The 22,891-nt window shown below is 35.3% G+C and overlaps 3 protein-coding genes across 4 annotated transcripts in view; 2 read left to right on the top strand and 1 right to left on the bottom strand.

Annotated features, from left to right (window-relative positions):
* The window catches only part of LOC143459565 (small ribosomal subunit protein eS26-like), an 85,489-nt gene that overhangs the window by 31,305 nt on the left and 31,293 nt on the right, over positions 1-22,891 (top strand). The gene's annotated exons all lie outside the window — the stretch shown is intronic.
* On the bottom strand, positions 2,962-7,835 carry LOC143468770 (adipocyte plasma membrane-associated protein-like). The gene is made up of 6 exons (XM_076966159.1): positions 6,616-7,835; positions 6,043-6,248; positions 5,691-5,915; positions 5,312-5,509; positions 4,495-4,642; positions 2,962-3,651 (listed from the first exon to the last, which is right to left on the bottom strand). The coding sequence occupies exons 1-6, from the start codon at positions 6,879-6,881 to the stop codon at positions 3,438-3,440; spliced, it is 1,257 nt and encodes a 418-aa protein (XP_076822274.1). The 5' UTR covers positions 6,882-7,835; the 3' UTR covers positions 2,962-3,437.
* Positions 13,794-22,853, top strand: LOC143459540 (uncharacterized). The gene is made up of 11 exons (XM_076956754.1): positions 13,794-13,940; positions 14,092-14,207; positions 14,699-14,828; positions 17,932-18,099; positions 18,320-18,409; positions 19,283-19,493; positions 19,850-19,993; positions 20,734-20,782; positions 20,928-21,473; positions 21,967-22,215; positions 22,551-22,853. The coding sequence occupies exons 1-11, from the start codon at positions 13,874-13,876 to the stop codon at positions 22,719-22,721; spliced, it is 1,941 nt and encodes a 646-aa protein (XP_076812869.1). The 5' UTR covers positions 13,794-13,873; the 3' UTR covers positions 22,722-22,853.

The raw sequence follows: 22,891 nt of genomic DNA, 5'->3' as shown, positions 1-22,891 counted from the left end.
TTTTATACGTGCTGTGTTTGTGTTCAGGTTCATGTTCTTAAGTTTGCCTGTAAATAAAACAACTTTCTTTCTAATTAATCGATGTATAAACAGGTGTCTATAAAAATAGCTGTAATTTGTGTACATGCAAAAAAATAAATACACACATTTACGTACGTGGGTCGAAAGCATTTTGTCTTTTCAAAAACTTCAAAAATGTTAACTTAATTAGGCTTACCATATTTTCAGCACCCAAAAAGAGGACATTTTTTTGCCGGCAAGTAAAACGAAAGTAATAACAATCAAGATCGTAGGGCTGGAAGGCAATTTCTTGGAAAACCTGTTTTAAATCAGCAATTCAGCATGTTTCATGGCTACAGCATTTTTTTGGAAATAAATACAACGTCTCGCCTAAAAGTCTTGTTGAAAGTATAAGCAACTAACTCAAAATGCGAAAAAAGAGGACATTTAGGCATTTTTGAGCGTCCTCGGAGGACAATTCACTTTTCTTGAGAAAAGAAGACAAATCCTCCTAAAAGAGGACATATAGTAGGCCTAACTTAATGCTAAAAGGAGAACATTTTATATAATAACCGATCTACACGGGTAAATACAAAAAATAATAGCAGGCGTAGACAGAAATGTATGCAAATTACTGTATAGGGCAAAATAACAATATTGAAGGTTTTACTGGAAAGCAGAAAACAATAAGTGTTTTGATGTACAACCAATGCTAACAAGAAGTGGTAAAAGAAAAAAAAGAAAACACAAAAAGCTTTATATTAGCTTAGGCCTATATATTAGCTTTATTTAGCTTAAAAAATATTGGCCACAAAGTAACTTGGTGATAACTAGGGCCCGCAAAAGTCAATAAAGTCAAAAAATTTTAAGGACCTCGTCTGACCACGAATCAAAGAATAAAGTTGTTTTCAGCACCTAGGGGATTGTTTCTAAGAAGTTTATAGGTCAAAATAAAGTCAAAATTTACAATAAAGTCAAAATTTTCAATAAAGTCAAAATTTGTCAAAATATGGCTTTTTACAAAGTTTTTGTGTTTCTTGAGAGTAATTCTTGTAAAAATTCTCGTGGAAGCATTGTAAATCAGGAACTGCGACACAATTAAACCATATTAACCCATAAAAGCAGGAAATAAGTCACAATGCCCACTTGGATCAGCAGTAACTTTTATCGCAAATTGTCCATTGTTTATTCATTGTTACGTATTTAAATAATTCTTATAAAACACTTCCTCTTCATAAACGTAGTATTTTCGAAGATCAACAGTTTGGATTTTAGGAATAGTCTACTGACATTCTGTAATACAAAAATGCCTAAGCAAGCTAAATCGTCTTCAGCAAAAGTTAGACAGATTTGTCGAGATTTTTCTGATGAATTTAATGCAACTCCCGGGGGTGATTTAAGGTGCAATTTTTGCGAGGTTATAGTGAAGTGCGATAAAAAGTATTTTGTTGAAAGCCACAGGAAAAGTAAACGCCATCAAGCTGGATTGGAGCAACAACAAGCATTCCCTGTTTAATTTGCTGTTTATTAGAATTTACCATGCGGAGAAAATCGAGGCAAAGTGCCCTTTTCACAAGATAACACAAGCTACCTAAATCTATCGCCAAAAAACACGACGCACTTTTTATAATCCATAAAACACCTTGACTTTTCGACAAAATATTACGTTTGGGTCTGAAATCGACAAAATATTATGTTTGGGTAACTGGAGGAAGAACTGTGGCCTCTACAAATAAGCAATTTCGTTAGGTCAAAATAAAGTCAAAATTTGATAAAAATAAAGTCAAAAAAATTTTTTTTTAGGTCAAAATAAAAATGGCCCTAGTGATAACCAATAGTAACCAATAGTACTTGAAAGGTCCGTGGGTTGAATCGTTCTAGGTTGAATCGTCCTGGGTTGAATCGTCCTGGGTTGAATCGTCCGCGGGTTGAATAGTCCGGGGTTGAATCGTCCTGGGTTGAATCGTCCGTGGGTTGAATCGTCCGCGGGTTGAATAGTCCGGGGTTGAATCGTCCTGGGTTGAATCGTCCGTGGGTTGAATCGTCCGCAGGTTGAATAGCCCGGAGTTGAATCGTCCTGGGTTGAATCGTCCGCGGGTTGAATCGTCCGCGGGTTGAAAGGTCCGCGGGTTGAATCATCCGCGGGTTGAATCGTCCGCGGGTTGAATGGTCCGCGGGTTGAATCGTCCGCGGGTTGAACCGTCCGTGGGTTGAATCGTCCTGGGTTGAATCGTCCTGGGTTGAATCGTCCGTGGGTTGAATCGTCCGGGGTTGAATCGTCCGTGGGTTGAATCGACCTGGAACCGATCCCATTAGTATAGTTAATTAGGCATTGTAGAAGTCAGAGTTTAACCCTCCCTGTGTCACGTAACCATTCGTTAACAGCATAGTGCGAGTAGTCTGTCCATGTTATTGGCGACGTTCATATGAGATGATAACATAAAATATTGGGACCGTATTTATTTAAGGTGTCTATGATTGGGACCCAAGTTTCGTAAACCGAGAGTGCGAGTTACTAGTCCTTCTATTTAAGGTGTCTATGCTTCAAACTCTGTAAAGAATTCCATAGTAATATTCTTCCGATTATCCGGATATCTCGCTAAAACGACATTTTTTGAGACTGCTACATTTAATTTTGTACTGTAAAGTATGTGGCAGTGCAATTATTAATTATATTGGCGGAATATGTATTAAACACGTAAATCGTTATTTTTGGTTAAACAATTAAGCCTTAGATTATACCAATATACGGTTATTTTTGTATTGGTGCTAAACAGCGCAATAAATAAAGTCACATAAAATATATAAATAAATAAAGAACAAGGTCCGCAATAAAGAACAGGGTCCAATGCAGTCGCATCGTTAGCATCGGCCTAAAGCCCACTTCGCCAGTAAATTAGCAGGACGATTCACTGTGTTTCTTTCGGTGCTTGCTTTCATTTCCAACAATTACGGTCTCGATATCGTCCACACCATTGTCGAATTTATTTCACGCATTTAACGCCCATCACAGCAAAACAAAACCATACAGCACTAACAGAAAAACCACGTGCTTTGTTTGGCTAGTGAAGCTATGTCAAACCGAAATATCTTAGTGCGCCACAAATTACGTCATTAGTTCAATTCGGGCCATACATTTCAAGTTTTCAACCATGAATAACTTACACTACTAACCAGAAACACAGTACTAACAACACGTACAATAACGTACGTTATGACGCAGAAGCAAGTTGTACATGAATAAAATAATAATTAATGACACAATTCCATGCACATATAAACATACACTTTCATGCATGTTTCATACATATACAATTTACAGATAAAATACAACGATACCAACACCAGGGTCGCACAAAACCTTCAAAAGGGCCGCATGAGGCCTGCGGGTTGGACAGTGAAATTAATTGGAGTGGTAATTTACGTATTTTTATAAGTTACCCCTGACCTATTGCACGCGCGTCTTTGTCGTTCAATATTGCGATGTTACTTCCAAAAAATGTACTCAAAGCAAGCCGACCGTCACTCAAAGTAATAACTTGGGCCATGCCATGAACGGTATCATAACTTGGATCATGAAGTGATTGTAGAATCTCGCCTTTCTCGTTCATTTCAAGCAGCAGATTGTAATGGGAAGGATGAAACATAAACCTATAAATATTTGAGGAGCTTAAATAAATATTTCATTTTAAATTTAAGATGAACGGTTAATTGCAAATGACAACCGAGCTTTTGACAATGTAATTCCAGTCAGCCTATACTTAACCTTTTGGAACAAATAGCCTAAAGTAAGTAAGTAAATAGTAGTATATCTTTCAATGTTTTATTAAAATTACTTATCCATGTCGTGGAAACTCATACATTAGTAAAACAAAAAGCGACCCTTCCAACATTTCATATTGTGTGTTTTTTGCAGACGTTGTGCCGTCTATGCAAGTCCAGTCAACCTAGTTATGGTTAGTTCTTTTCCAATATATAGTTGTTTCTTTATAGGTATAAAACAGTATGGTCCGAGTTTGGAGAATTTGGAAATATTCACCAGGACCATTGAACAGGAGCGTTGAATTGTCGTCCAAACTTTGCGCAAGGATGTTACAACGGTAACGCAACAGAGAATTGAACCGCATTTTTTAGAAGGCGCTCTAATCGCTCTGTTATACCCAGTCGCCAAATAGCCGCTTGCATGATATCACGCTCGCATTATTAAGCAAATTATTGCGTATTACAATTCTTGCGCAAAAAACTAAAGAAGTTAGAGGGAACCAACTTTACGCCAATAATTACAGACATTCCGTAAAAAATTATGTTTAGCAATATTGTCCGACAACATATATTGCTAATGTTAAACTATAATACAGTATAAATGCCAAAATCTAAACCAAATATAGCCTTGCAAATAATGTTTAGATTTAAAATCGCCTAATTTGAATCGTACGAACAACCCGCATTCTACGACGGACTATGTGTAATAAAATTGAAATTTTCTGTAGTTACTTAATCAGATAGTTGTAATTGAGTAAACCCGTGGCGATCTGCCTGATAATTGGATATCTCTCCAAGAAAGAATACCAGTGCGTCCACACAAGTCCGGCAGCGATCCAATATGTTCCTTTGCCGGTAGGTCTTATGTTATCCGGAATTACTGCAATATATTCCACAAGAAATGTAAACTATATTGCTGGTAGCACAAAAATCAAAACGTCAAAACGGTTACGTAAGATTAAACCAGAAACAATTTAAGTATAGTGTATATGTGAAACCAAATGATAATCTTCGAAAATGTTTTGCCTAATCTATACGAAGTAGAAAGCTTTATTCTGCATTAAGATTCTTCTAAACGTTAAGAAGTCTGTCTTCAATCAAGCTAGCTTTAAGAACAATGCTTATATGATAGCAAACGTAGGTCGTTTATAGATATTACCTCCAGGTTGTGTCTAATTAAACATATGTATGAAATTGCCATTTTAATTCATATATTTACAAATCAAACAATCCTTCAATATTTTGCGGTATTGGCCTGGAATGTCTTCAACCGTATCTACAGTAAGAGTGTCACAATAGAGTACGTCAAGTCATTTTTATAAGTCTAGTTAACACCCCCGAACAAATGCATGAACAAACTTTGCTTTTTTCAAAATTTTGAAACCATAGATAAGCAGGTTACTAGGCGATTGATTCATATAAAATGAATAATTGTAAAATCAACCCTAGAAATGAATGTCTGAATGAACGAATGAAGGAAAAGTCTTCAGAAGTATGACTTTCACTAGACTATGTCACCAACTATTGATTGAATAATGAAGTCGATTACCTGGAATATTTATAGTTCTCACGGTCTTCCACGTTGTCAGATCAATCACGTGTATAGCACACTGCACAGATTCAGCTACAAATAAAAACTTTTCGTCTTGTGATAGCTGAATTCCATTGGCCATGCACAAATTTGAAGCAACCACACGGATTCTTTTGGTCTCTGTGTTATACTCAAACACTCTGCCTTTACATACACCTGACAAAAACTGGAGATTTATTGTAAAGGTATAACATGTTTGCAATATAGCCTGTCAAATAGAAATAATTCCACAGTAATAGAAATAGAAATAATTCCCAATAGCTTACGCGATATAGACTTTTTTTTAACAACTTACTTCATGTATTTATATATACAAATGGGTGTTTTCTATTCATACCTGCATATACGTCGTACATGAATTTGTCAACGGTGGAGGCGGATAAGTCCGAAAAGTAAATAAATTTTCCATCTCGGGTGATGTCTAAATCGTCCGCAATACGCAACGAAGGATTTACATCATTAACTTTGACTAACGTTTCCACTTTTCCAGAACGTGCATTGACTGTATAAATCCCGTAGTTAGCGTCAGCAACATACAAAGTATCGCCTCGCAAGCGCAAACCTATAAAGAATCAACGTGGTATATTGGGTGAGCTTGATGCTACAAGTATTGAATATGTCCATTTTAAATATAGAGAAGTTATCCAATTACTTGCAAATATTTTAGAGTATTTCAAAATTAAATTTACCCAAAGGCCACCCATGACTAACATCCTTCAAGACAGCTGGAATATTTTTTATTATTCCAGAAGTGAGATTCACTATATCACCAGCACCGATCCGTCCACCATCAGCAGAAGGCTTAATCTGGATAATTCGTCCATCAGATAAGCCTACATACAGATTCTTTTTGTCATCTTCTGCTATTGACTCAGGATTGGGTAAACCTGTAATTCTGTAAAAACAAGGTTTCTTAGATCAAAATATTTTCTGCAGAAAGCATGCAGGACTTAAACCTCTTATACCCTTCCATATTTATAGCCAATCGTAGTTGGTGGTAGGCCTAATGGTCAAGTGCATTACACAGTTAACTAAAGTTCATTTTATTGTGATTGCAAACGAATCATGTGATGTATATTTTTTCCAAGGTACAAATATAGATGGAACTGGTTTGAGCTATGTAGGCTATACAGACTACTTCAAATAACATATTTTAGCTTGGACTACCATTTCTTTGTAAACAGCATCAAGACTAATTGCTAAAAGTCACGACAAAGAGCACTCGCATTATTCAGGACAAAAAATAAATAGCCTACACCTACTTTGATCCTTGTTTTAATTTGCTTTTGAAGGCAAACGGTCCGGTTAGCTTTACTTCCACAGTTAAACGTTCGTCAGGTAAGCAGGTGTAGGGTGCTCGATAGTAGCCAAATAGTCCTGTTGCTGCAATAACTACCAACATAATTCCAATGCTATTAATGCATGACGAGAATCCATTGGATTTGCTCGGTAGTTTCACTTGTAATTTACCAACACCATATTCTTCCTGACGTGCTTTCTGCTTTCTTTTGCGTACATCTCCCAGCATGTTGTAGGCCTATGTGCACGAAATAAGTCGATATGCATGACTTACACACACTCTAAAAGCAGAATTATCCTGTTTGATAACTGATGGTGTAACAAATATTTGCTAGCAATAGCGTATATACACGCATAACACAGAATTGTACTAAATCACACAGCCCAGGTAGAGAGAAGAGAAAGAGAAAGAGAAGAGAGAGGGCTCATTTAAGTTTGGCAGTATACGTAGAGGACAGAGGGAAAGTAGAACAAGTTCGTATGCCGGTGATGCCTCTGAAGTCACAATATAGCCTATTACTATTTCACATGACTAGCCGTTCCATGCTACTCTTGAGCATTATCTTGTCCAAAAATTTCAAACGAAAGGTGAAAATAGTTTGATTTTATGAGACTTTTTCCGATCTTTTCGGAAAAATTTTATATGAAGTGACTATTTCACCTTATGTAGGCCACACAGCCCGTTGTTAAAGATAGGCGGTTAGGTTAAGAGAATGGGTACACAAAAATTTGATGTTCAAATTTAGCTTCGCAGGCATGATTTCGAGAGCTTGTTACGTGATTGCTTCGTTTTTCCATTTTTCTTTCTTATTTAAGTTGTAGAACACGTAATCCCAAGAAGCAAAATTTTCGGAAAATCGAGCAATTCGAAGCAACGGAGGGTAGATGCAAACATTTTTGTACTCATTGGACTCACGGACTGTAATGGTACTCATTTTTAACGATTTCTACTTCGCATTGAAATTGAGTACATAGTCATAGTTTAATTAATCGAAGCGTCTGCAGTTAAAATGTTTGCATCGACTCTGGCTCTCTTTTTGCTTCAAATTAGATTCTGCCGTCTACGTATAGGCCTACGCAGAATTTTATATTAATACAACACATTACAACAAAAGCTTAAGGCATATCTCTTAACTGTGCATGATAATATGCTGTGCATCAACTAGGCTAAACCAACCAGCCTAAACCAAACTGATAGGGGAGACCGGGGTTAGTTGGACAGCGGGGTTAGTTGAAAAATCGCAGTTTTAGTACTCCCCGAACATCTTTGTAAATCTTTACTGCCCCTTAGTGATTGATAACGATGTTATCTATTCCCCATGTTAATTTTATTGGTCTCAGAGCAGAAGCATAAAAGTGGCACACGTTTTTCTGTTTTTTACACTTTGAACTAAAATTCGAGCTTGTTGGTAAATATAGTGTAACATAGTGCTCTAGAGAGACTATTGAAAGTTCATTAGTCTATATTGACCGTAGGTGCCATGGTACCAGAAAAGGCAGAGGCAATTAAATTACCTGGTTTAGTCGCTACATAAAAAGTAAGTTTTCTCTCCCATGTGCATACGGGGTTAGTTGGAAAATTTTGAATGGGGTTAGTTGGAATATGTAAAATCATATGAGTAAAAATTTATTTTATTAATGCTTGATGGAATTCATATTTTTTACTTATACAACCTCGTACAGTTAAGTTGGAACTTGTTATTTGATACAGATCGATAAATAGGCCTATCCACACTTTTTAATTGAAAGTATGCGCGAGTATAAACGCAAAACTCAACGTGGATCTTCGCGGATCAACGAAACGCTGTCAGCAGAAATTTGTCTTCCCTGTTGACTTGTCGGGCTACAATCCACAATAGATTGATTGACATTCAAAGAACAGACACTTTTGAATACTGTTTATAACAAATTGATATATTTTCCAACTAACCCCGTGTGGTTTTTCAACAAACCCCGGCTTCGGCGTTAGTTGAAAAATGTGACTGTTGTCTGAAAAAATAAAGTTTGTGCGTAAACCTGTAACAATTTCTGGTCAGTCTTTTGTAATAAGTTGTAGACCAGCGTAGTCATTATGCCAGACTAGATAAATGTTTCGAAGATCATTCTGAATTTTGGTGGTTTAAATTTTCCTAAAATTTTATCCAACTAACCCCGGTCTCCCCTACAATTGGCAAGAATTTTTCTAAGACAAGGAAACACAGGACAGGGCAACGTTTGCTCGTTATAGTACAAGATATAATATAGGTTAGACGTCTATTGTTCTTAAGATGAAGTATTAGGCTACTTCAGGTTTCTACCATATATATTTCACGTCTGAAATGACAAAAGTTATCAATTGTGCCAACATTAGGCTATACCTAATCATACAGCAATAGCAAAGCATTAAGTCAATTCTGTCACCTTGCAAATCTACTACGTTAAATCCTGGAAAAAAATCTCTGTTTGGCTTTTATGGCTATACTTGATACTTTTTGACAAAACTTCTGTTATTATCGGGTTAAAAATTCACCAAAACGCCCATTTTTACCACAGTTACTTGCCCCACGACATTTACAACAACTAATTTGCAACCAAATGCCATTGGTTGTTTATAGAAGTAATGTCTGATTATACGCCGTGGGCAATAAAAAAGTGCAAAGCTTTATTTATGCCATGTTTATTTTAAAACGTGTGCAATGTTAAATTCCTTGCCATTTTCCGCAAACTCGCAATTTTTACACAAACATCGGACGTACTACCGTACCGGGCTCTGTACAGTAGTTTTAATGTGCTGCACCATGTTGTTTATAATGTGTGCTCGCTTTTGGATGAAACTATAAAACAAAACATGTTGCATGATTTTAAATTCTTATTTAAACAATAAACTGTTAAAATCAATGAACTTACAGTCTGGTGTTGGCGTAGAAAATTTTTCAGAATTGCGACATTATGGTTGAAAGACAAGAAAGATGATCAAGATGTGTTGACATACTGAATACGCACAGAAATTGTTATAAACAGTAAAACATGTAAAAGAATATAGAAAGCTTATCAGGAACTCAACACAAACAAGCTAAACCTAGATCAAAAATGTGGTAACTCGGATAAGATCGAAAAGTAGCCTTTGATTGGAGTGAAGAATGGAATCAACTTTCCAACTGTTCAGTACAGCAGCATTTAGGCTTTTTGATTCGAACTATGGAATGCATGGTCGTGTTCAAGGTGCAAAGGATATGTGCAGCTTTCGACATGTACCACTGCTTACCGCCGTTTCTGCACATTATGAGATTTAAAATAATATTGCTACGACAAGTGGCGCCTGACAAGCCGAGTGGCGCCTTCGGAAATCATCATCGCTCCAACGAAGAGTAACTCAGACGAACCGTGCAACAAATGCGTTTGAGCACTCGTCCCGACGTGACATCAAACAGAATGGAAGCGACTTTTAAGTCGGTTGGTTTGTTTGGCAAATTTTCGATCATGATCATGACCCAACTTTGTCCTATTGAAGTAAGCTTCTTCATGGCAAATTAACGCGCAAGACACAATCGTCGATGTTTAGCTTACATGGAAAGAACCTTCTGAAAGACACTATTCATATTTCTCATACGTTCATATTCCTGCTCGTCCTACATTGTTTAAACTTTATTGTTTGGTTTTGGCTAAATCTAGTCATATTGTTGGCTATGATTTGATTTCCACACGTTTTAAATTTCTGACTTAAGACCAACGAATTTCTCTTTTACTGTGTCATGGATCCCGTTGTATTTTCATGAACTCTGCCCCATTAATTCTTTTGTGCTGTCTGTGGTATTGGTTCATCTGGTCAAACCGTGTGATGTGATTTGCTTAACTTTGTTATGTGAATTCTTTATGTCAGTTACTGTAGTTTTATTGCATACCAGCGTTTTTCCATTCGTTTGCTCTACGTTTCGGCAGATATTCTTTTACAATAAATTTAACTTAAGTTAGTCTTAGACTCTTAGTTGAAGACCAGGAACAGCTTAACAATATATAAAAATATCTATCTAAGTTATAGCCTATCTAAATTCTATTAATTCCGTAATGTCCTTTTGGTGCGCTGTGCTTGTTTACAGCAACAAGTCATAAGGCCACATCAGTGATTATTCTAGTCCTAAGCAAATTGTTTGCAGTTACAGCTCACACGGAGAACAAATGAGATAGTAAAATGTCAGAAAACATATTTGTTAAGCTGACGTTTCGGTCTGATTATTAATTATCAAACCGACTAAAACATCTGATTAGCCCAGTGGTCTTCAACCTTTTCTTGTGAAATTACCCATTTTTTCGGAGTTCTGGGTCAAAATCGTCCCTATGATTATTTTTCTACGAATGTTTTTGCTTCTTGCGATGTACAATATGCTTTGAAATTATTCCAAAAAGTAAAGAACAATCAGAAACAAAGCAAGTATGATTTTATGCAATAATAGCGCGGTAAATAACAGATACATAATTATAAAATCATAATTTGGAAGGCGATGATAACAGCATCTTTCACCCACTTAAGGACTAAAATTGCCCCCCAACTTCAAAAAGTATGACAATTGCCCCCTTGATGGACAATATTGCCCCTTAGGGGCGATATACTGTTTTAATGCCCTTGGGTAAGGCATTGGCGACACTTGCTCCTGTTCAATGGATCTGATGGACAGTTCCAAATTGGGCAATATGTTATACCGTAAAAAAATCAAAAAAAAATAATAAGAAATGTGAAACAATCGCAACTTGCTCAAAGGCTTGCTTGGTAACCGGGCTCTAGCTATGAGGAATCGTTACCGGATTTAAGTCGTGCAGATTTAAGACTTTTCTCAGTCACAAGATAAACATGAATTAATTATCATCCGATCCCATAGCCTACCATACTAGCTTAGCCTCAGTTTAGCGTTCATTCTGCGTTTGCGTCACTATTTTCATGCTCGTCTTAAGCCTTTTAAGCTTTATTTCTTTTTTCCATACATTTACACATAATATTATCAACATTGTAGCAATGATTTTTATTCCCATTGCGCCTATTAAAAGAAATAATATAAGATATATTGCAAATAAACGCTGTGACATATTTCGGTGTGATGTATTCTATGTGGATGACTTACTTTTTGGATTCAACCATATCAATCATTTCAATGAAATATTTTATTTTTCGTCAAAAAGGGTGATAGAGACGAAAAAAATCAAACCAGTTGTTATTAGTATGCGCTAATGAACGGGAAAAACTGACAAAGATTGTAGTTGAAAGATTACTTACACCCATGGGCATTGTGCAAAAAAGCTATAGATACCTTATAATTTACAAACAACCAAAGAGCTGGGCGCTGTAGCGCGTCTTCGAAATAGCGCAAAACAACAAATTTGCTGCAGGCTTTGGGATTAAAGTTGTGGAAACGCCAAATTTGACAATGTCTTTCCCATCTTGACCGGTGAAAATTTGACCGCGTCGATGTTTTATCTTCGCTTTCGTTGAAGTAGCCTACAGTTAAACCTTGTTGCCGTATGTTCAATTTAAAGTTCAAGGAACCGATTAAATTACTTCGAGTTTGAGTTTGCCAAGTTGTATAGCCTAGCGGCCTATAATAGTCTAGTAAAATTGAAGGCAATTGTTCATGACAGCGAGACTGGGTTTGACAAATAGGGCAAGGCCTAGATGCCCTTTTAGCAACCAGTGTATGATCTGCATTTTGGTTTTAAAGCATAATTAGGCTACATTTTTATACTGCACCGTAATAGTAGTAAAGTTATGTAAAGTTTGTATGACAGCTTGATGTATAAGGCCTATAGGCGACTAGGTCTATACATTTATCACTCCTGAAAAATACAGCGGTCGAAACCATTTTCACACCAAGATCTTATTAGCCTAGCATGCCTATAGACCAGGGGCGGGCAACTTCTTCGGTCGGCGGGCCTGATATGAGAAAATGAAGTACTTGGCGGGCCGGATTCCTGAATCGATACATTAATCGTGTATCGTGGCCGACCGACATTAATCGTGTATCGTGGAATCGTATCCTGAATCGATACATTAATTGTGTATCGTGGCCGCAGGCCACGTTATCATGTAAGACCGGAAACTGTCTGCGGGCCGCTCAAAATCCCGTCGGGTCCGGCCCGCGGGCCGTATGTTGCCCACCCCTGCTATAGACCTACAACTTCCTGAAGTTCTTGCGGGCAAGATTATCTTTTGGCTATATTTATCAAAAACGCTTTGCACAAAATACACATTACTGAAGTACAGTACAACAGTAAGGAGTTATGCAGTTATTGCAGGGAAAAAAATCAAAGTGGACAAATTTATAGTTTTGTACCAGAAAAGGAAGAAATAAAAAGTGTCTCCTTTTTTTTAGAGAGGTCGCTTTTCTCCTAAAAAAATGTAGATGTTGTTTTAGTCGGGCACACTTACTAGTGTGCCGACCGGATAATATGGCAGTTTTCAATGAGAAATGGTGTGTTTCGAGACACAAATTTTGGCTAGATGATATGCACTTAAAGCCTTAATTATTTGTTTATTTATCACAAATTGGCGTTCAAACAACCTAGCTTACCTACCTAGCTAGCTCTTTGTTTCTTTATTATAAATTGTTATGAAGACAAAATTTCCGTGTGCACACTGATGAATTTCTTGTGTGCAGCTACCACACTTACTACTATGGGTGGTATGCCAACATGCAATATTGTTTCTGCAAAAAAATCTTGTGTCCCTGCCATAGTATTCAGTCTGTGCCTAACCTTATTTTAGGCTTTACAGGCTATAAAAATTTCTGAGCATGCATATTAAAAATAAACAACAATATATTAACACATCATTACAATAATTATACCAATTCAACTTTAGTGATAACTGATATGCCTATACTTCTTTCTGGGATAATGTGTGATAATGGATCGGTTTGTGACAATTTTCACTTTTCTTAGCACCTAGCAGCTAGTATCTTCACTTTTCTATAAAAAAGTATTTATTATATATATGGTCATTCTATTGTATGGGCAACATCAGACTAGGCCTTATTTTCAATTTTTGAATGACTTCATTGTTATGTATACACTTCAAATCTTGTTTCCTTATATTTGGAAAGTGCATGTTATATAGGTATATATGATTTTTTTCTCGTGAAACAGTGGCAGTCATATATTTTTTGATTGCAGGTTATATACAGCATATGTGTTAGGTATATATAATTAAACTGCTTTGCGTTGTCATGAGTATTGAAAATTTTTAAAATTATCATTATGGAACAAGGTGACAGCTCACAGTTTGTTCCAGCTTCCCTGACTTTATTACGTCGAACAAGTACAGGTCAGATGAATGATTCTATAAATTCTTCTATATCCTCAGAGTAAAACATCTATATTAAGTTTGTATATCCTCAAAGCATGTTTTCATATTGTAATGTCTGTAATATGTTTACATCTCATAAATAATATTATTATCTTAAACTCTTTTCTAGGCTCACTAAGCTCTCACAAGCGAACAGCTAGTAACCATTCATCCCATTCCCATGACTACTCAACATGCTCTGGTTACTACAGCATGAGTTCTTGTAGCAGGAAGCCTCCTATAACTGTGAGGAGTAAATTAATATATACATCAATTATGTTCAAGTTTTCTTAAATACACCCAAAAATGAGCTGAAATGGGGCAATCGATCCATGGGCTTTGAAAATATGGCTTCATTTTGTAGTTATTTGCTTGTTGCTGTTTGTTTCTTTAATGTACTGGCATTTAGTTAAAGGCTAATTAATTAAAGACATAAATAAAAACACCTTGCTATGATATATATTGCTACGGTACCGTAGGTACATATAATGTCGTTAGTGTAAATCATGATTAGTGCACTCATCTGCCTGTTAGCAACATTACTAAAAACACATTTCTGTGTCTACCTTTTAGCAACATTAATAAAAAAAGATTTTAATGTAGGGTGATATGTAATAAAAATACACTAAGAGAGGACTTGTAGCATTGTAGTTATTCCGTTAGTTTGTTTTTTAGTTTAAAATTGTTTGCTGTGGTTAGGTAATTTAATATATCATACAATATGTATTTGCTTTTAGGGGGGCAGTTGGGATGATAATAGCGTCGGTCATGGGTCTGTAGCTGCTCGAATGAGACGAGAAAGAAATCGTGCTATTCGACGTACTCAGTCAAATGCAACTTACACTGTAAACCCAGTTGATACACATGGTATATATTATTTTTATTTTAATAATGTTGGTTATGTGAGTTTACTGAAGAAAATTTATTCTAACTATGTGCCCTGCCATATGTTGCTGTTTACTTTTACAGAAAAATTTTATTACAATATTTGTTTGTCATTTGTCAACATAAGTATTACGCAGTGTTACTATTTCCATTTAGTTTTATGTTGTTTTGTTTTCAATCCTGTTTAATCGGTTAAGATAATTTAGGGGTTGTGTGTTGCTGTTTCTCAACCTATCCATTAACCAATCAACTTATCTAAACATTGTTGAACAAGCTTTGTAAACTGTGGTACATATCGTTAATATTGTTCATTTTACTACAGTAAATATGATCTTCTTACTATTTTGTATACTCACGTTTAACATACCTGATGTTTATTGGAATATTAACATCTTACCAGTATTAATATACGGTATAAGAAATTTTGTTAAAAGTAAATTTTGCCTGAGGCTTGTTTTATGGCACAGAAATATCAGAAATTATATTCAATAATTATGAAGTAATTATAATGTATTGGATTTGTACTTAAGAAACCGAGTGTATGACAACCAAGTCTGAAGTTTAACCAACTATGGTAATAAATATTCTCCTATTTCAAGAAAAAACTTAAAAGAAATCGTTTAAATAGGACTGTTTTTTAGTTATTTTTTATATTATCATTGACAGGTTCCCCTTTTTCAAACCGTTTTGGAATCAAACTTCGATTTTTATCATCAGTCATTGTTGATATAGAATATATTAATATAATTAAAAATTATGATTTAAGAGTGAAGTACACGACAAAATGCTTTCGGTAGCATTCAACAAGTGATTGGTTGCTATATTATTGCCATGCATATAACTGATGCTAAAGCTGCACATGCAACTGTTTCAACAATAATTTTTATAATTTGGTTATCTTTATTTCAATTTGAATCTGCTACCTGGGGTAAAAAGATACTGTTTTTATTTATCAGTAAAATGCTTTCTATTACTCCATGTCCTTCTATGGTGTATTTTTATTGAGTCTTGAGTGCATGTAATAATGGTTAAAACAAAGTTAAGGTGTATAAACATGAAGAAGAGCATTATACTCAGCTACAGGCGCAGCTAAAGCGAAATGTGGTAAGTAGTCATACCCAGTTATTGGAAAACCAACATCGAATTGCTTATGTCACCTGAAGGGGCAGTCATCGTTTAAATTTAAAACTACCATAGCAAAAAACACAACATTGGTTATAAATCAGCTGGCAATTTATCATATATTTATTTGTAGCACTTATGCTTGAGAACTGTGATGTTTGTTTCTTAAGTTTCATTTTTTAAAAGTTAGGAAAGTTTTTATGAATAAAGCCTAATTAATTGAGGAATTAAATGGGCTATTTCCATATATATCTCGTATAAACTGTATATATAACAAAAAAATTAAAAATTGCAGATATTAGTGAAGATGTTACATGTACATAACATTAACATGTGGCCCATTTTCTGATTGAATGCGAAAATATATTACTGACTCACTATTTCGTACTCATTCGTAAAATGTTTTCTAAAACTGTTTAATTCTAAAACATAGTTGTTATTATCAACATTTAGAGCATTAAAATAAATGTTTAAATTACCCATAATATTTCTTACTTGATAGATAGGAAGCAGAAACCTAAAAATGAACAGTTATACAAACTCTTCTCTTTATCTCTGATGTTTTTCTTTACCCAAAACACTAAACTTTTAATAGTAAACTGTTAATTACTCACTATTCAATTCTTACAAAGAAAAACATTTCAAACTGAAAGAAGCACAATTAATGTAGAAGCTCAGAAAACAAAGTATATTGAATAGTAGAAGAGCTAAATAAATGTTCTAAAATATTTTTTTACACCACTTGACTACTTTTCCTTTCTATTGACATATTTTGTTAATTGGTACTAAACACATTAAATCTGTGAAGCTTATTGATTATATATACACAATGTGTGCCCTCTTTGGTCATATTGGGTAATATACAATAGAGACAACAGAAATCATTTTATTGATTTTATCTTGTTTAATATGTGAAAACTATTTTAGCCTGGATATTATATTAGCCTCTGTTGTTACTGTGTTCCAGACTCTAAGATGGTCAGTTGTCACACTCACATGCTATTGATGTTCTCATAATGGTAGCTTACGTATTTTTATGTTGATTGCAGCCATATGTGTTCAGATTTTACAAATTGTATTAGGTTAAAATTAGAATGCCAATAATTTGATCATTTTACATATGGTCACAATTCAATATCAGTTGTCACTGAAAAAGTTAACTAGCCGTTTCTTCCCCCCAATGTATGAAACATGTTTGCAACGGTTTTGCCACAAGTTCATCAACTATCACTAGTTTAATAGCACTTTCTGATGTTTGTGTAATTCTATAAAAATTCTCATTAAAAATTAAGGTTTTACTTGGTATGACACTTGATCACTCTCACTATTTAGAAATATTCTATCTTGCGCTTTGATGTTTATTTCCACTTTTTTAGATCTTCGTCATTCGCCAAGTATATGTTTAATATTTTAATAAGTATATATTTACATATATTATTAGTCAAAAATATAGATGCAGTTAATACTAGCTGTTATACACTACTTTTTGTGGGACTCTTGTTGGTTTGAATCTGTTCAAGCGCTAAATGCAGTTTGATGTTTGAATCCCACCGCAAGTATTGATTTTGTGGTGTTTCTCAATTTTAAGTATATCTAACTTACACTGAATTGTAATAAGTCACATCTGTCATGTTTTGTTGTGCTGGTGGTTGTGGAATGTGACTATATTTGTGGAGACAGCAAGTTTATCCATAACCATATTTCTGTCCTGAAGCTAAGAAGTCTGACTGGTTTTCATGACATCACATAGTAAAACAGTTCCCTAATATTTATTATGGTACAATTCTACTAATGACCATAGTATTAGCTGATGCAGTGTGCTGTTTTACAATGTAAGTTATATCCATGATGCTTTGTAAAAGTATAGATTAGGTTAAGCTTTTACATGTGAACCTGCTTGCCAATGTACCAATATCTTGCACATATCTTATGGAGTACATCTGTTTTTTCAATTTTGTTGCAGCGAGCATTACAAGCACTCTGAATTTAATCAACACTACTGCATTGTCACCATGGCAACAAGATGACAAACTTCCATGGGATGTTGACTATGACGGTCCATACGCTTGTGAACACCCAACTGCAGCTGCAAAAAGAAGTGCAGGAAGCTTATGCAACATTCACTTTTCTGGTGGGTTCGTTTCGATATTTACTGCTTCCTGTTTTGTCTAAATGCTGGCTAATTATAACAAACTTGTAGTTAAACGTTATAGTCGAAAAGTTACTGAAATTTTATCTAATGTGGAAAAGGAGATAGTGTTTGTGGCTTTGGTAGATTAATTATTTATTATTAGACGATTGCTAAAATGTTGTACTGGATCTGCATGAACAATTTTTTCCAAACGCTTTAGAACGACATCCTTGGGATTCAAGATCGATACCTGAATATCCAAGAATGAGGACCACAGAGAGATCTCATTATCGAAACTCATTCACTTATGGTTGGTATAACACATAGGGTTGGGATTTTGGGGCTAAATTTGAAATCCTGGGATCGGATTTCCCGGGATTTTTGCCTTACAATTCCGGGACTTTTCGAGATTAACAAAGTAAAAAGTGTACACATATAACCAAATGCAAAACAAAACATGTTTATTTATTGTAATATTGATGCAAAAACAGCAGCGCATCAAGAATGTCATCATTAAGACGATTTTTAATTCTATTGCCAAAATAACCGAGGGCAGAGAACGCACGTTCGACCTCAACTGACAGAGGTTTGATGGTTTTCAGGGCTCCATATTGTGTTTAGTTACATTACGTTAGTACGTTATATCCGTACGTTACTTTTGCAGTATGAAAAGTTTCACCAGACTTAGGACTTTCTCTGTGAACTTACATCTTTAAAATTAGACATTTTGATTAAAATTTGCTAGGACTCTGTCAGAACCATTAGCAAGCATATGAATACAGTTTGACTAAAACCTAATGCACAAGGCCCAAGCCAATGCGATAAAAGCGATTGTTCAACCATTGTTACCCAATAGGTCGCATGACAATACTATGATATCACATTGTGCCGAACCTAAGTGGCTAGCTACTGTAAAGCTGATTTAAACAAATTTAATCCACTTATCAAGTATTATTAAACTGATAAAACGTTAACTCAGAATTCCAGGGACCGGAAGTGGAAAAAAATCCCGAGGAAACGGGATTGGGATTTCCCGGGGTCCCAACCCTAATAACACCCTACTTTTAAGTTTTCTACGCTTCATCTTAACATGCTGAATTGCAATACCAAAGTAGCATAGCTTTGCACATTTACAAGAACACCCAAGATAATTGGAATATCCTCATCCTGCTTGTGATTGTAGCCCATCACCACTCAAGTCCAACATCTGGATGTGCTTCGATGGCAAGCTCTGAAATAGATTCATCGGATCTGGCTTTCTTCAGTATGACAGATGATTCTTCATTTTTTGATGGTGACTCGTTATTCTCTGACTCATACGGAGTCATGGATGCCGATTCTGGTTTTTCTACAAATATATTTAGCTTGCTTGAAGAAGGTGCCATAAGCTGCAGGTGTATTAAAATGTTGTGGTTTTATGAAGGTTTCGTGTCTACATGACATATTTACCACAAAACGTGTAGTGCAAATAAATTGCTTTTGGTTAATGTAATACAAGCGCATATCTACGTATCAGTTTTAGTTTAATTCAATTTCGTTAACTCTGAATCTGAAAAACTAAAAAGAAAATCATTTTGAAATCTTATCTTTAATGTGGAATCATCTGAAACGTTGCGTTTTGAAAGCACACATACCTTTCCTATGACATCTGCATTGCCCATCATAGTGCCTATGCCTTTAGGGCACTCTTACACATGTCACTTGATTATTAATTCACGCCTTAATAAATCATTCATGATATCTTCATTAGAACTCCTTTTCCAAATGGAGACTGGCCTGATTCAATCAGTGAGCTTGATTTCGACTGCAGTGAACAACAACAGACCGACATTTCAAACTGTGACGCTCATTCTGATATAGGTCCCAGTTGTTCAGCACCAACAGACAGAAACAAGTATGTGCTTTTTATTTGCTATCATGCAAAAAATACTGGTTTCAATCATACTCTAGTTTGTTACCAATGAGTTGATGCCTGCATTAATCTTTGGTGAATATTATCACAATAATTATTATTTGTCTGCATATCAGATTTGGGTGTAATTTTACCCATCTGCTACTTCCCATGTCATTTTTTGTAGTATTAAGTTTCAGAGCATGCTAAGACAAAAATAAAAAGTCTTCATAGTTAACCATTATGTAGACACATCAATCTCTGTTTAAGCTAAAAATATGTTTGATTTCTGTGGTGGATCATACTCAATTGAATTAAAATTCCTTCATTTTCACATAATTTGAATTTGACCTGCTTACTGCTTTTTATCAAGTAATTGTGTCTTAATAAGCTTTTCAAAACTGCTTAATAAACTGTTTCTTTCCAATATTTAGCTGCACCCATTTTCGGACCAATTATCTTGTCTGTAATTGAAAATGAAAAATTTTAAAATATATTGATTTGGTTGTTATAATGCTTTTGCTTGTAATGCGGATTTTAATTTGGTTTTGCACATTCATTTGTATTTTAACAGTCATTAGCATTATGAGAAGGATCTGTGGCTTGCTGTAATGGAGTTTTTTGGTTCTCTGTTATTAGCTGCTAGGGAAGCTTTTAAGTTGGAATTTCTTTTTGTCTTTGAAAGTTTTGAGATTGAAATTATCTGAAAATTTTTTTTAACAAAGCTACTGATGTTTTAATAGGTTAAAGAAACGACAGGTTCGACCTCAGGCTGATGAGGAAATCACCCAGGTAAGATTGTCTTTTATTTTTCCATGCTCTTTTCTGCCAATACTTTGAGGTGGTCGTTATCTGCAAATCTAATTCTCAGAAAATATCGCTTGTTAACATAACGTAGTGAGCTTCATGTTTAACCATTCTATCTTTAATCAATCAGGAATCCTTTGTCGACCCTGACATCATCTCCAGTGCAACTGAAGTTTTTCGAAAGCATGCAGAAAGAGCTACCGTGTCAGATAGTAGTGCAGTTATGACAGGATCAATGCTTTCGGTTTTGGAAGAAGATGTTTCTAACGAGACAGAGAACAATTACATTCTCTCTAATCACTTCAATAGCAAAGAAAACATAAACTTAAACGTTGCCATGCAGTCAGTATACACAGACGTGATACTTGGCACAAAACACACTGCTCACCTTGAAATATCCACTCCACAAGTTAAACAACAAACAAAGGTGTCAGACGTACTAGAAAATATTGACATTGTCATGGAGTGTGAACAACCATCGTCTCCACTCATACAAGTAGATGAGTCAGAAGACTGTGATAACCAAACTGTTGTTAATTGTGAGATAAACTCATCCGTCAGTGATACTTCGAAATTTGTCACAAACCTTAAAGAATGGAACAGCATGACTAAAGATCAAAAACTTGACTTTGTGGAACAACTGAGTGAACGAATATCTAAAACTATGGGACTTCAGGTATACTTTGTTGTTTGCTTTGGTGGTATCTATTTCATATCCAACATTCTAATCATTGATTATTTGGCCAAATGTGACATAACATGATTTATTATCATGTACGGTACTAAACTGAACTCGACACGAATTCATCATTAATTTTAATTGTTAGTTTCAAAATCTGACTAAAATTCTTTCATATACTCTGTTTCTAACTATTTACCTACAAACGCAATCATGTATAGTGATATCGCAAACATGATATAGTATAGTAATACGGCAGTAGTAGTAATTTTCACTACGTTTGATAACTAGTTGTCTTAGAAAACTTCCGTTGTAGCCAAAATTGGCTTATTCTGAAAGTTGGTAATAATTTATTACTTTTACAGCTGTAAATGGTATTCGTATATGGTAGGACAGTTATTTCTACTTGTTTTATCATATCTATGTTAAATTATCTCGCATGAAAAAGTTATTATCAGCTACAACTGTAACTTACTTTCCATAATAACAGGAACGAATGGATATAATCCGAATAATTGGTGTAAAAGATGACCCCAAACACATTCCATTTCATCTGTCCATTGACAGCATTGACTGTAACAAACTCTCTCGTGTTCTCGGTTACTTGGACACCCACAAGACGGTAGATTCACCAACCAAGCTTAATGGATCAAAGCCTAATGTTGAGACGAACCTAAGACGAAGTAACAGTGACGGGAATCTAAGGAAATCAACTTCTGATGCTCAAAAAGAGCACAGGGTATGAGCCAGCTGACTACGACAGTATGGGGCTATGAAATAAGACTTACCATAGCTTGCTGATAAGTTAACATGGCCTTGGTGCTATTTTAAGATCTTTTGGCATCATTCAAAGGGATTGCATCTGTATTAGGTTACTAAACATAATAAACTAAAGGATTCACTTTTGGTGACCATGGCATTCGGCTGATTGTAATTAATTGGGTCCAAAGTAAAAGTTTTTTCCATTGAGTATGGATGTAAATTCTTTTGAGTACGATTTGCGAGGGTCCAATTTCAAGGGTGTTCTTTCAATTATATGTTCAAATATATTATAGTTGTCTTTTTTTATTTCAGCGACGGCAGCGACAAGCGAGGCGGTTTGCTAAGTGGATGAAACAACGTCAAAAGAAAGAGAACAGACAGCATATGAAGGAGCAAAGAAGTGGACTCTTCATCAACGAAAAGAAACTGAAAATTCAAGCCGTGTCCGAGGACGACATTGAAGTTGAAGTTTCACTTTCATGATTAATGTATTGTTTGATATATGTGCCATTGTGTTGTCACTCACTGACCACTGTTTCATAGTATGTTCGTGCACTTTTTATTTCGGTGGAAGCTGCTTTTTAGTTATTCAATAAATCAGTGTTGCAAACATTGCTATTTTTTGTGTTGCTATTGGCTGTAAAACACTAATT

Source organism: Clavelina lepadiformis, chromosome 1 (genome assembly GCF_947623445.1).
Source record: "Clavelina lepadiformis chromosome 1, kaClaLepa1.1, whole genome shotgun sequence".
In the NCBI taxonomy this organism is placed as follows: domain Eukaryota; kingdom Metazoa; phylum Chordata; class Ascidiacea; order Aplousobranchia; family Clavelinidae; genus Clavelina; species Clavelina lepadiformis.
Note: the sequence above shows the minus strand (reverse complement) of the source record. Positions and strands in the feature narration are given on the sequence as shown.